At 37.0% G+C, this 15,631-nt stretch overlaps 1 protein-coding gene across 5 annotated transcripts in view; it reads left to right on the top strand.

Moving 5' to 3' along the window:
• The window catches only part of METTL8 (methyltransferase 8, methylcytidine), a 34,261-nt gene that overhangs the window by 5,251 nt on the left and 13,379 nt on the right, over positions 1–15,631 (top strand). For 2 of the 5 annotated variants that reach the window (XM_032989780.2, XM_042784207.1), the window contains exons 1-3: positions 303–347; positions 7,514–7,669; positions 12,059–12,150. In XM_032989780.2, the coding sequence (XP_032845671.2) occupies positions 316–347; positions 7,514–7,669; positions 12,059–12,150 (280 nt within the window). In that variant the 5' untranslated portion in view covers positions 303–315. Of the gene's footprint in view, positions 1–244; positions 348–984; positions 1,155–7,513; positions 7,670–12,058; positions 12,151–15,631 lie in introns of those variants that run through there. The other 3 variants (XM_042784204.1, XM_042784205.1, XM_042784206.1) reach the window with 3 other exon arrangements.

The raw sequence follows: 15,631 nt of genomic DNA, 5'->3' as shown, positions 1-15,631 counted from the left end.
CTCTCAGCCCTCGCTCCGCCCAGCGAGAAGTGAACCCACGCAGGAAAACACCCAAACAACTCCTCCGATCTCCAACTCCCGGGGGACGCAAACCAAGGCCTTCCCGCGGGGCGGGGCCGGGGCTGCCGCCGCCGCCGCCGCTGCGCGCAGGCACCCATCCGGGTGAGCACCGCCTCTCCCCCGTCACCCTAGAGCCGAGTTGCGACAGGCGACAGGAATCCCTGTGCCGGTGCCACCACCTCCCCCCGCGGCCCGCCGGGTGCTGTAGTTTCCGCGGGCGAAATTCCGCGGCGAGGCCGGACTACGCCTCCCGCCATGCCCCGCGGCAGCCCGCCAGAGGCGGCCAGGTGGGTGCCTGCAACCGGGAGCCGGGTCTTTCCTCCGCTGCGGGGGTGCTGCGGCGTTACCGCTGGTGGGGACGTCACACGGAGGACCGCGGGGCAGGGGGAGGGTGGCTGCGCAGAGGTCGGTGAGAGCCGCCGGCAGCAGCGGGCGTCCACCGGTACCCGCGGAACCGCCCAGGCACCGGGAGCTCTGCCCCGGGCCGGGCTGCGCTGCCTTACCCTGCTCTCAAAGGACTGAAGTAAACGCAGTGCACGTCGGCACGCAGGGCGTGTAAAGGGAAACATTTTACCCCTTACGTCCTATTAAGTAAAGGCAGGGGAGTTTTGTTAGCGATAGTTCGGCGAAGGGACAAGCGGGAACGCGCATCTCCCGTTCACCAGGGTCTTCCTGCGGAGCTGGGCGGGGACAGCGCCCCCTGCCGGGGGGCGCCCGGCGTGGGGCCGGGCACTGCGCATGGCGGTCAGGCCCGCAGCGCGCCTGTGGCAGCGGCCACGGGGGATTTTGGGTGCTGCTGTGTTGTAGGAGTGTACCCGGGCTAAGGGTGTGGGGTGGGTGTGTTAGTGTTAAAGGATCTGTTTAGAACCTCAGGGTCAACAGCAACTTCTCGAGATATTTGACACATCCTTTTTATATTTCTAGAGCTAAGGCCCAAAAGTTGTCACTATCATCGACAGTTACTTGCCAGCTGAGCAGCTGAAGTCTGTGGAAAAACTCGTTTCCCTTCCTTGCCAGAGGCTGGGCGCCCAAATGGGGTAACATGGAAGCTGCTGATCTTACCAATTTCTGTGCCTGTTCTTCAGGATCTCTAAGTGGGTCCTTCAATTTTTGCTGATACTGTAACAAAAGATAGAGTCCTGTAATTCTCTGATGCTTTGCAGTTGCTTGAAGTGAGCTAAACACACAAACACAGTGGTTGCAGTTGCTCCTATGAACAGCAGGCTCTACAATATTGCCAGTGACTTCAGAGCTGATGGGGCAGGTTGCACCTAAGCAAAGTCATGTGGGGGCATCCAGGGTCTTGCAGAGATGTAAATGAACGAGGTTCTTCAAAGTAAATTATAAATAGTAGTAAAATTCACATTGCTCTATCTCTATTCTCATCGTCTTTAATAATAGAATAATGTGCTTTGTGTTGCAACAAATCATCTTTTCGTTGTTAGGCAGTGCAATTACATGCTCAGTATTTTGTAGAAAATAGGGTTGAAAAACAATTTAAGCGATCAAAATATATATTTTGAGACTTAGATGTGTGTTCACTGTGCACGTATAGGCATACATAAAGTCAACATGCTTATTTTGCATTTTTTTTTTCTTCTGATGTAAGCACCAGCCAGCAGAGGGTGCACAAGTTAACTAGGAAGCCTTATTTCTGAGATGTGTTTAACATTGATGGCTTCCTCTTGATGTTTAAATTGCAAATAGATTAATTTAGTAAATAATTTTCATGTTGTATTCTGCTGTATAAATAACAGGAAAAGACATGAAATACTGCATGGAAAAAGTGAAAAAATAGGGGGAAAAAAGCAAAGGATTGTGCAAAATACTTATATATTTAAATCCCATATCCTATAGACTCATTGATATGTGAGAAGACAACTTCTCTGTAAATTTAAATAAATGTACAGGTATTTGCAGGATAATAGCCTAAAGAATTATTTGTGAATTTGCCTCTCTACATTTTGCAATATTTAAGAAATTTGTAGTAAGAGTGACTGGTATCTTCTTAATTTCTGTTATTCAAATTATTTTAGTCAATAATACTTATGATGACACTGTTTGTAAGTGTGCCTTTAGTAGGTGTTACAAACACAGAATAGCAGAACAATTAACACTGAAAATGTTACTATACATTCAGTACAAAAGTAGAAATTCCATTCCAAGAATGATTCTAGGGTATGAAAATATAGTTTTAACTTCATTTGGAATTAAAATATTCTTCACAAGGTTTTTGAATTCAGTTCAAATACTTTATTGCAGTTTCATTTTCCAGGCAAAATAGTATTTGATAGTGAAGTCAGAACATTATAAATGGAAATAATGCGGTTTCAACAAAACACTTGTCCTGATCAAAACAAAATCTTTCAACGTTCCAAAAAATAATAATAATGTTTGTATATATTAAAGTGTCAACAGAATTGCTACATTTTTTTAAAATACTGTGATTTTCTTGAATCAGCATTTTTTGACGGCCTTCAGTCAGAATGTTTTATCACCTGCCTTTGCAAATGAAAAAATAAATAGATTTAGTTTAGAACAAATTACGTTAGTCACCTGTAGCAATTGAATTCCACATTTCATCCATACAATTATTTCAAATAAAATGCTTTTGTTAGTAATTTCATGTTAACATTAATTGATTAAAGATTCAGTAAATAAAATTCATCTATATTTCTAAGCTGTTTCTTCCTTGTTGGCTATTCATGTCTCTTTGATCTTGCAGTTGCCATTATTTTATCTTTAGTTGCATTTTTTCAAACTGTCTCCATTAGCTAAAAACATATTAACTAATGTAGTTGATTCACTCAGTGCTGCAGAGAAAGCTTTCTTTGCTTTCACTGTCTTCCAAGATCAATAGAATCATATGCCAAAAAGAATTAATCTTGCAGTTCATAGTTTGATTTGTAGAACATTTTCCCTTTTTTATAGAAATGGTATGGTTGCTTCTCAAAAATAAAAGAATATAAATATAATTATAAACCCCATAGTTTTATAAGATATGACAGAAATGGTTTATATAGCAGAACAATTCCAACTGGAGTATCAAGATGGAGAATAGTGGCTGAGAAACAATTCTCAATGAATACAAAATTAGGGAATTAAATAATATTTTTTAAATGCTCAAGGGCTTTTAGCTCTCTGCTTGTCCCTAGTAACTGTCTGCTTTTTTACTTTTGGAAGTGATTAGAAAGTACCTACATATATTATTTTATCCCAAATAACGTACCTCCAAATTCTGTTGTTCATCTACTGCATGTATGGTGATTCAGGTAAATGTTTTCAGTAAATGAGCAGTTTTATTTCCCTCCCTCTACCATCACATAAACTATTTTCTCTTTGCTTGACTTTTTAACAGGCTGTCTGGCAGATAATGTAAGAACAGGCTCTTCTTCCTCAACATTTCTGTACACGTGGTTAAAATCATATCTGGTGGGATTTGTTCGTTTTGATCTGCTATTGCTTTTTAACCAATGTTAACTGTGTTGTCTCTACAGGAGTCAGGAAAAAATAAAAATTTTTTTTGTTCTGTTTTTATTTTCCCTTGGTAATCAGTGTTCTGCAGTAATTTTACTGCAGTTGCTGTGTGCCAACAGGGAGGCCTGCATCATTGCTGGTGATGATGCATGAGAAGTAAAAGCAGTTGAGAGTTTTAGATCTGCTGAGTTTGAAAAGTTGTGAAATATCCTATTGTTTCAAATGTGCACAGCTTTTTTGAAGTATGTCGTTGAAAGACTAATCATGAAGCCCCAAGAGGGCATGTTTAGTCAATTGGTAGAATAGAATAGCATTAAGCATTCACTTAATGAACAAGTCTGGTTGACAGTAAAGTCCTCTCTCTCCCCCCTGCCTTGATTTGAAATATTAAGAAATATTAATATATGTCTTTTTTAAAAATAACCACGGGTAATTCATAGTTATATCTTCTGTGTTACCATTATCTTGAAGAATTTTTCGTTTTGTGTCCATGATTGCCACTTGCATTGTGCAAGGTGTTCTGAGTTTTGGTAGTGTTTGATAGTGATAAAACAGACGAGCTACACTTTATAGAAGACCACTGGGGATTAATTGTCAGATGTTGCATGGATAAGCTTCTAGATGCCAAGCGGAAAAAGTAATTGTATGAAGTTCATTGTTTCCAGAATACTTTCTTTTGTAGAAATGTAACATAAGCTGCACATACTCTTCCTTACATGGGCTATTTTTTTTTCTTTATAATGGAGACTCTACAAGTAGATGTAGCGATTGGAGATGGAAGGAGTTCTTAGCTTTGTAGTTGGAGATCAGTCAAATGTCAAAATGTTTTCGTCCAGTAAGTTCATTGAACTAGGTTATTGGACAAAAATGACAGCTTATGTCTGTTCTGTTTTGGTTTTTTGTTGTTGTTTTTTTTTTTTTTTTCCCCTCCAATATCTCTTTCAGAGATACTTCTCAAGGATTTTATTAATCAATGAAGTGGCTTATGTACGTATTGATATGTAATTAACTATTTAAAAAACAAGATTTAGAGAAGTTCTTTTCTCTTGTATCTCTAGTTTCTCCTCTGTGAATGTGACTGCTCAGAGGTTTTAATGCCAGCATCGATCAGAAATGTATTATTTCAGGTTTAGCTGGCGGTTGAAGTGTATATCTTCTTCTGTATGTCCACCTTCAGAAAGCTGTATTTAAAGCAGCTGTGTTAGATTGTTTGGGGAGGAGAGTACTTTTAAGGCTGTTTTCTTAAAATTTCTCAACTAAACTGAGAACCTGGTCTGTATTTGTAACAATGACGGAATTCTGAAGGTTAAAAGGCAGTGCTCCACAGGCGAAAAGTCTTCCATGTTGTGTTTGAGTGTGATCACCCAGTGTGTTGTTTCTTTAAAGTTTTTTTCTGAAAACAGTTATGCTGCCACAAAATATAGGCATTTTTATTCCGTTTCATGATAATATTCTTAAAGAAGAAGGTAGAGTTGCTTTGATTAATAATCAAATTTAAAGCCTTTCCTGACCATAGCTCTGAACAAGGAAATAACTTTTAATTCTTTCAGACAACAACGTTTCTTGCTGTCATGGCTTCAGGTTATGATCATCTTATCTGACAAAGAGAAAGGGTGTTTGCCTTTTTCATTAACAAAATCAGTTAGAGAAACAAATGAGCAAGGGCTTGCTTCTGACAATGTAATTTAGGCTTCCAAGTAATTTAGATGCTTTTTGAACTCTTAGCAGCCAGATTGCCTGTTAATCTCATGATCTATAGATAACTAACTCTCAGGGATATATACATGCATGTCTCCAGTGAGTTCCTTCACATTTAACACTGTATGCAACTGTAAACTTAACTCCCCCACTCTCCTTGCGTTTTCTTGATGTTTCAGAATTTGTCAGCTAAAATTGTGCAATTATCACTCAAAGTATCACATTCTCATAAAAAGAGCTGCATCTCTGGATTTTACTGATGCAAGATCATCTTAGTCATCTGACTATAATTCCCATCTGTGCATCTTTTCATGTTCTTACTGAGATATTTAGAAAGCCAAGAAAAATTATGTGACTAGCCTAGCAGCTGAATCATTGTATTTTATGTTGAATATCAGTGCTGGCACAGGAAATGCAAGTTACTATCTCAGGTCTTTTTGAATGATTGAAGGAGGAAGAGGATTTGTAAACAGTTTGCAACATAATAATGGAATCTTTATGCAGGAATTTCTACAGTTTAATAATAATTTTGGATCAGATTGTGGTTTGGGTTTGGGGGGGATTTTCTATTTGTTTTTGTTTTCAAGAACATTGCCTTCATGTAAATTACACATTTTGCAGAAATTGTCATGGTGTATTAATGTTCATGTATTATTTCATAATAGTCCATATATGTTATTAATTATGCATTATGTTATGAAAAATGTGTACATATTTTCAAAAACAAAGCATGAACATTTTGTAGTAATTAAAGTATAAACTGGAATTGTTTTAGTTGCTGAGCCACATTTGAAATAAAAGAGCCATAATAAACTCATTAACATTAGAAAAGGTTTTAATTTTTTAATAGGACTAAATGTTATATTTTCACTGTATGGTGATGCCCTATATCCTGGTAACATTGCAGTCCCAGCAGCCAAAATTTATCAGTGTTTTTATTTGTCACTGACAGCCAAAGGCAAGCCCCATTTTACTTAACCTTTGACAAATAAAAAGAAATTTTAATCTTTTTTTCCTTTTTTTTTTCTGTAGGCTTAAAATTAATAAACAATGCCCTTTTTAAATCATGACTCATTCAAAAGTACACCTTATATAATGAATTGTTCAGTTAATTGAAGTGATTCCTTTGCCAGGCTTTGTAATGATGTGTGCAAATTAATCTTTTTTTATTCACAGTACAAGACTTGTGATCAAATAGTACTGTTTTCCTCAGATAAAAATCTTCATTTTGTAACCAATTTGTACAGAATGTTTTCTAATAATATCTGTATTTAAATTGTGCCTGTTCTTTTGTAACTACATTTTGTATTTTCAGTGCATTAAATTTATGTGCGGATTATATGGAAGAAGCACTAAAAAAAAAAAAAAAGAGGAAAAAAATAGGACTAAGAATAGTTTAAAAAGTCATATGCAGGCACTTGAAGGAAAAAAGAACAAAGGCACATCAGGGTAAAAGTAGTAGGAGGGGTATTTCGTTTTACTCATCTTCTAAAAAGCCTACATTAACAAGAATATGCAAAACCACCCAAAAGCCAACAAGACAAAATTCTGGTACTAGCTATACACACTTGTTGTCTTTCATTATTAATACTGTATGAAAAGATTCCAAGTAAAGTAAAATATAGCAATGTAGGAGAGCATTAGACATGTAATGGAACAATCTCAAGCGCTTTATGCTTTCCACAAATAGAAATTTAACATTTAAACCCATTCATTTCAAAGACAGCATTAAACAGGGATCAGGAGAATACATAGCAGAAATTTTGGAAGGCTTTCTGTTGCATAATGTTTACACTTAACAAAAATTTTGCATTTTCTATCTAAAACCATAAAGCCACAGTCACAGTTCTAGAATTAAATCTTTTGAAGACGGTTACCTAGTGAGTGGGGTGAAAAATGTCAATCTCAATGACAGTACATACCCACTAGAACAAGTGATTTCTTTACTGATCACCTCTTGCTTGTCTTCTTAAAGGTATATCAAACTTGATTTATTGTTTTACTGTGTATTATTTTTTTTCCCCTGCTTGATAGGACTTTGAAATGATACCAAATAATTTATCTTTCCACTGGTTTCTTTCCAGTAGCCTACTTTGAGATTATTTGTATTTCAGCACACTGAAGGGATGTTCCTATTTTCTAAAAAGCAGTTAAGTTGATGTTATAGTAAAAGGTTATTACTAAAGTTGATGTTGGTTCTTGATTATTTGACCAGTTTCTCATATAAGTGACATAAACAATTAAGTTACAGTAAAACTTTAATTAATTGTGTTTTCAGGTCTCTGAACAAAATGAATTTCATTACAAGGCTTTCTACTTTATGTCCGAGGAAAAGCAAGATGCAACAGAGGCACCAAAGTAGTAGACGACCAGCTGTTCCACTTGGATCACGGATTTTAACTGATCCGTCTAAAGTTTTTGAGCATAACATGTGGTGAGATGTTTCTTCAAGGCTGATTTTAATATATTTTTGTATATTATTTACTATGATGTATAATGGGGTCTGTGTATACATATAACAATGGACTTCCAGAATAGAAGTTGGAAGGTAGTGCTAGAGAGAACTTGAGACTGTCACAAGTAACCTGACAGTTACACATTCTCAGTGACTTGTGGAAAAAGCTGCTGAGCAAGTTTGTTAGTCAGGGAGTGAAAGACAAAATATTGTTGTAGATCAGTAATAGATTAGGAGAGAAAGCGTAGAGGATAAGTTGTCCATGTTATGGTAGCAGAAAGTTACGAGTTAGGTACAATAACTGCATACTGGATTAGCTCTGTATTCTAAAACTGTCACCATTTCAAAAGGAACATGTAAATTACTTGTGTTTTTCTAAAGGTGTACTGAAGATGTTACAGGTAGTTCAGCAGAGATTTCTGTACAGTGCAAAATTGTCAAAGTAAATTGAATCTTAACATAAATAAATGATATAACAGCAAAGAAAACATTAACACGTAGTTGTTAACAAGAATAAGAATTGCCCTGATTTGCAGCAGTACATCTCTAAAAGGTATTTTTATGATTAATGGGAGCTCAAAAAAGAGTGAGAATGCTAGTCAACACAGTGGGAAAACTGAGATTGAAAGGCTAGGATTTTTGACCATGGAATGGAGATGAATACAAAACAGTGAGTGATATATGAAGTGTTAGAAGGATAGAAGAATATCTAAATCTATCTAGAATGTAGAAGAATATCTACCTAAGATATTTAGAAGATCAGGAATTTCTATTAATATATTAATTCCTGTATAACTTAAGAACAAGGAATATTTGATGAAAAGAGAAGCGGGGAACTTAGAAGCTATATGAGAAATAATTTTCTACATAATTTAAAAATATATTTTTGAATTCTGCCACACACCATTTTTGAGAGCAAAGATTTAGGAAAATTAGAAAAGCAACTGGGTGTGGCTAACGATAACCAATGGGTAACATAACAGGAGTAACAGATGACAATTTTCAGGGCTTAAGCTTACTTCATAAAAGTAATTTGCAGTTTTTATATTTTCCTCAGTGGTGTCCCCTGCTGGCAACTGTCAGAGAAGTTACTGGACAACTTTTATTCTGAAATCAAGTCCCAACTTCCTGAGTTTTTAAAAATTATTATTCTTTTTACTAGTCCATTTTATTTGTTAATTCATCCATTTTACTTTTTAATCTCAATTATTTCAAAAGTTCCTCTAATAAAATTCTGATGAATAAAAAGGTTTTAAGAGAATAATATGACACAGAAGATTGTCTTCTGGTTAGTAAACTAATACCATCATTACTATTTTTAGTCTCTAAATTTAGGCTCAACTCATGAGGCAAGATATGCAAATACATCTGTCACCTCTTACTGCTTTCTAAACTAGATGTCCCCAACACATATAACCTTAAGGCCAAATCTGGAGTTATCTATACTTCTATAAGTTCATTTGTCAAGGAAGCTGGTTATTGTGTTAAAAGAGTGTAAAGTTTATCTCTGTGTTTCATAAATCCATATGCGGTGTAGTTCTTAAGCATCTTCCAGTCTCAGGACCTCCTGCTAGGTGGAAAAATCCTTTACTTGGGTGAATGCTGATTCAAATGTAGGCGACATAGTCTAGATAGGAAAAGATTTTGAGAAAAAAGTCACCCTTTTTCTGTAACATTGTACCTTGACAAAACTCAAGTTTATTTCATTTTTTAATTTCCTTCCATATAACTGATCATGTGTAGCTTCAGGTTTTCTTGGTAGCATCCGTTGACGGTCTAATACATAGGTATCAAACTATGATGCACGTGGTTGGGATGGATTGTGAAGGTGGGATTGAAAGGAACGGGGTTATTCAGAAAGCAGAGCTGCCAGTGAATCCACATAGCTCACAAAGGAAAACAGGTAAAACTGAGTTGGAGAAGAGGCTGCATGGAAGTGGTGAAGGTCTCGATAAATCAAGAACCTGGCTATGAAGTGTGGGAACGTCATTGGATCTGAAGCTGGCTGAATCAGCAGGGTTCCCACTAGGGAGATAAGGGGGATCAGGATGAGCGGTGGTTGAGCTGAACAGATCATGTTGTATGTGCATAAGGGATACATCTTTCCTAGCATTGATGCATGAGGATTTATGTCCTTCTGTTTTCTACTTACCGTCTTTGGTACTTCATAAAGTGACATCCTTCTTCTTGCCTGTGTGTGAATTGACAGGGAGCCAAATTGCTGCTACCATTGCTGCTAGGAATACTAAGCAAATTAAATTTGGAAACTAATGCTTTAGATATTTGCCATTGTGCTTTTCTGTCATTTTGAGGGGTAATGAATGACGCTATACATTGGAGCAAAAAATGTCTGTTTCTGTTCAGGTTAGTAATTGGCATAGTTTCACATGTTAGTTTTCAGAAATAATTAAAACCTATGTTAGCAAACAAGTTAATGGAAATGGGTAAATTGAATAAGCTGAACTGAAGGTAGCATTGCTTGATCTTGTGTCAGGCCTACTCATGCTAACAGTTCCTTGTGTGATTACAATGGATAGCTTACTTTGCTGCTGTCAACGTTCAACTTAAAACACTGCTGTACTTAAACACTTCTGTGCTTAGCATTCTTCTTATTCTGTATTCCTGCCAGCTTGTATTGCTGAAGGAACTGCCTCATTTGAAGCATCTGAACTATTTAAATAATTTGCACAAGAACTATGCTCTGTCGTCTCTTTTGCAAATTTTGAACAAGAGCTGCTGCAGTCCTGTTGTTTGGGGTTTTCCATATAGAAATTTATAGAAAAGAGCCAAGAGATCTTTCTTCAGCTTTATGAATTTCCAAGGAGGAACAAAAGAAGAAAAAAATTGTTGATGAAGATGGAGGACTTCAGGCACCTATAGTATTGTGTGTGGAGCCCTTACAGGCTCTGACAGACACACAATGATGGATTAAAATTGATCGGCTAAAGTTTATACCGCAGCAAGTCATACAGTCAACCCTTCTGACAGATACTATTGCCATCTGAATAGTCCTTGGTTTCAGCTTGCTAGAATAGGCATGGTCAAAAACAGTGATAGCAGTGAAGGAAGCAGTTCTTTCTGAGGATGGCTGCCTAGTAATGCTTTGGTCATTCAGTTTTACTCTACTACAGCATGTCTGTCAGAGCCTTGACGCTGCACAGGAACATTTGTTATGGGAACAAATACAGGAAGGGGAGAGGCAACCTGCTGGGGACAATAATGAGAAATATTTCAGTAGAGATGCGGAAATCAAGTCTAAGGCGAGCAGACAAGTACATACCAAATAGTCTCCCACAATTAACAAAAGAGGAACAGTGAAGGTCTAAGAATGAAATTACCTATATAACACCAAGCATGGAACAGGAAGATGCTTGTTAGTTTTTAGAGACAATCAACTCTTTTCAAGTTGGCACCTTGTTTCTTTTCCCATAGTAACCAATGGAATTTTAGTCATAGGCTTTCAGTTAATTGCTTTCAGTAGAATTAGGATCTAACAGGTAACTTGAATTATGTTATCTAATTTTAATCTGATTTCTAAAACTTAATACTGGACAATTTGGAGGGACAGTTGATTTACTTTTAAAAACTGCCAATAGCACATTTTTGGGCACTCCCCATCGTGGCATGATTGAAACAGAATCTGCAGGGAAGGCAGTTTAATCATCAGGGTCAGATACTGGTTTGGTTGTGTAGCATTTAATGGATTAATACAACATTTAGTGAACCACTTCACACAACTGTAGATACCACAGACTCTGGAACCATTGCATCACTACTTGTCTTTTCTTAGGAATGTCTCATTCTTTCTTCTCAATGCTTCCTATCTGTATTCCCCAAATAAGTAAAATCCTGTTCATCAGTTCCACCTGTTCCACTTGAATAGGTGGATTATGCTCCCTGTTTCAGGATCAGCTGATTCCTTTGCTAAATGACCTTTGTACATCTTAATAAATATTAGTAATGTGAGAAGTTTCTTGCATCAGAGTGTTTGTTGATAGATTTAGTATTTTATCCAGCTAAACACAGTTCTAATGCGACACTCAAAATACATTCCTATAAACACACTCAATTGACAAGATATATGTTAATCATATTATTAAGGAAAAAAATGCATACTATTTTAGCCTCTTTGCAGTTGCAAGATTTTTCTTAATCATTTCACTTGAGTTTTACCTAACTAGTAATTCATTTTTATCTGTCATGCACTGAAACTTAGTTTTTAACTGTCAGTCTCCTTGTGGTCATTTGCTTGCAATCAAAAAGAAAATGTATTTGAGACAGTGTAGCTAATTTATGACTGATTTCCCTGGGGAAAAAAAAATATGGAAAATCCTATTTAAAGGCCGATTCTTCAACTGCCTTTTGCAGGGACCACATGCAGTGGTCACAAGAAGAAGAAGAGGGTGCCAAGGAAAAAGCAGCAGCGAACTCGCTTGTGAAAGTTCAATGGGAAGACCAAGGTAACAAATTCATAATGGTTTAAAAATTCCTATTTTAATGCTTTTTATTAAGACATTTAAAGATGCTTTAAATCCAGGAACACTCTATTTCTACATTCTCATGTCTAAATTGATTGATTGGTTGCTTGCTTTTTTTCCTTTGTTGCCTCAAAAGATTGTCTCAAAAGTGTGTTTTTCTAGCAATTCAGTTACTTATTTGAGCAATTTTGCATTGGGGAGGCAATATACTCTATGTAAAACAAGTACATCAGTACGGTGCAGTTGCAAGTTCTGGCTCTTTTTGCAGTTCATCAGAATAAAACTCTTACTGCACAGGATTCTTACTTCATCAAAGGGAATGAATTTGCAGCCAGCTAGGGTGGTGGGGATGAAAGTTCCCATGTACAATATTCAAATGCTTTTTGATGATTTGTGAACTCTTTAGAGAGCTAGTGTTTGTACATTGCACCATATTTCAGTTAAGTGCCATGAAAGTTGCACGGGTCCCAGCTGGTCCCAGCTTGTTGCCTTGGCCAGGCTGAGCTGGGAGTGCTTCAGGAAGCAGTGAGTTCGCTTTGTGTGGAAGGTGTTCCAACACATCATGCAGCGTCTGCTCTGTAAATGATTAAGGAATTTCATGCATGTCTTCAGAGGGGAAGCAACGTATTCTGCATTTCTGAAGAGTGATAGCTCTAGGTTCAAGCTGGCAAAATAAGCCCTAGACTAAACTCTAGGATAGTAACGTATGCTAAAGCTGGAGTATCAACTTGATAGGAACTTTGAAGACTGGATTCTTGGTTTGTTCCTTTATTAGAAAGATATTCTAAAAACAATTACTTGGATGTCCTGGGCCTCAGTTTACTTAGCATGTCTTGAATCTGTCAAATTAGGTAGTGTCATTATGATCCTGTGCTCGGTTTCACTGATGTAACTAGGGCACATGTTGGAGTTTATTTGAATTATCTGTGAATGTGTCATGGATTGTGTGCCCTTTGTCACTTTGAATGCTCTGGGATTGTTATCCCACCCTTTTCTGTTACCTCTCTCATTCTTTATCAAAATACAGAAGTACAACGTTTGTTTTTTCAAAAATGACATGTAATACTTTCATTTGGTTTGTATAAAAAGTTGAAAAAGAGCTCTTAATTGAAAAGTAAGCTGTGTAAACCATGTGGCTCATGGAACCTTTCATTCTTCGTGTACAATCAATTAGAACTTAGTTTGTGCTGGTGAGAAATGGAATAATCAGGCATTTGTCTATTGCCTAGAAATACAAGAATCCAAGGGCATTTCCTGTGAATGCCCCTCTGTTTAGAGCTTGAATAGGTGAGCACTGATGATTGTGTTCCTTCAGAAACTTCAGCTTCATTCTGCAAGTGGAAGTACATTTTGGCCTATTTGTGTAAACAATGAACTAGACAGAAGCTAATGAGCAGATTATTTTGGGGCCTCGGAAACTACAGTAAGGGGAGAAAGACAAGACAGATTTCAACAATACTATTATATCACTGAAACAGAATAGTTCTGGTGAGCCTTGTTAAACCAAGAGAAGTTAAACTGAATGAATTCATGATACTACCTTCAGGAATTTCATTTACTTATTAGCATGTCCAGTTTCTTCTTGGTCATGCTTGCTAGTGTATGAAAGAGTCTGTCAAGGAGAAAAATCAGTTGACTAAGTAAGGGATTTTTTTTGTCTCAAAAGGTTATATGTTTATTAGTTTTGTCATTTTTATATGCTTTGGAAAACTTAGTAGTCAGGCTACTTAAATATACAAAATGAAACAAAAAATTGATGATGATGATAATAATGATAATAATGCATGCTTGGTTATTACACAGTGGTGGAGGAGTGACCAGAGAAAGAATAGGAAATAAAGCATTCTTTCACTTGAACCTATGTAATACCATACCAATACAATTTGAAAGGCTGACTTTAGCCATTGCTTTCCTTCAATTCTGAAATCTGAAAAACATGATGGGAATTTAAGTACAAAGGTTCTGAGCAGACTTGTAGAAAAGCAGTGACTATAGCAAGGGGTGATAATGATTTAAGAACCATTTAAGTAAAAGGCTTGTTTTTTATACTGAAGCTAAGCAATCTATGAATGTGCAACTTAACACTATTGAGATCTTTTGTATATGACCTTAATCAACTCTGCACTTACATCATAAAACAAGTCTGTACGATTACTCTGCAAGTCTGGGTCTTGCCCTTTAATAATGCAATCGGTTGTATTAAATGTTAAATTTTTAAAATTATGCAAATTTCTTGGACAAGGCATTCTGCCACCTCCTTGCCACTTCCCACTGCCTGTCTGTGCCTCTAATGATAATTCTCAGCCTTGTTTATCTCTGAAAAGCTGAAGCAATTTAGAAAATAGTATGTTAAGATTTAAATGAGAGTAGTATGAGAAATGCATCATGTACTTTGTGCATTTATATTAAAAGAATTAATGGGTCAGTATAAGTGAGTAGGGACAAAATAAAAAAGGCAGCACATTATATGATGTACACTTAGCAAGAGATGTCAAGGGTAACATGTAAATGCTTTGGGAATGAGGGAAAAAAACAACAAAGTGATTTGGTTTGGTACTTAGGAGGGATGAGGAAGGGAAAACCATCGACAAAGGAGACATTGAAAAAGTTGTAATTCTTATCTTTTTATCAGCCTTCCTTTGAAAGGGTTAGCTGCAGTCCGGTGGCTAGCACAATCAGTACTAGTGAGAAGGAGGAAAGATCTTGTTCTGGTACTGAGGAAGAACAGGTTACAAATGGATGACTGGGAAAGCAGAAAAGAGAATATTTACTTTTTTTAAAACAGAGGTGGGAAAAGAGAAGAGTCAGAGAATTAGTTTCGGTTCCTGGAAAAATACTGGAAGAGATAATCCAGATCTTGCAGACACTGGGTTTGGAAGAACAAAGGAGATGAATACTGGCCAACAAATATTTTTCAAGAATAAATCATGTAAAATCAAGCTAATTTCCTTCTTGGAGAAGGTTACAAGCCCTGGGGATAAGGCAAAAACAGCAGACGTCCTGAAATTTATCCTTAGTCAGGCTTCTGACATGCTTTACTTGACATTTTCATAAGCAAGTTAGGCAAGAGAGAGCTAATGAAACTGCTTTTGGGTGAATGAATGCCTAGAGAGATCCTTTCAGAAGGGAAGGCTGTGCTGGGCAAAGCAGCATTTTGTTCCATGTCCAGTTCTGCTTGGTATTTTCATTAGTGACCTCAGGAAATGGAAGACTTGAAGATGATATTAAGTGAAGAGATGGTTCAAGTATGGTGAAGGACAGGATTAGGATTCAGAAAGATCTTGACAAACAGTGGAAAAAAAGGATCTGAAAGATATAAATTTGCTAAAAATAAACGCAGAATACTTTGCTTAGGAATAATTCCTTTAAAAAATACTGGGTTCTGGAGCAATTGGCTAGGTAGTCATTTTGCAGAAGAAGATCAGAGGGTTGTGGTGAATCACTAGCTGAATCAGCAGTGTCA

The sequence above is a fragment of the Tyto alba genome, unplaced genomic scaffold (genome assembly GCF_018691265.1).
Source record: "Tyto alba isolate M040663 unplaced genomic scaffold, T.alba_DEE_v4.0 Super-Scaffold_7, whole genome shotgun sequence".
Classification (NCBI taxonomy): Eukaryota; Metazoa; Chordata; class Aves; order Strigiformes; family Tytonidae; genus Tyto; species Tyto alba.
This window is presented reverse-complemented; position numbering and strand designations above follow the sequence as displayed.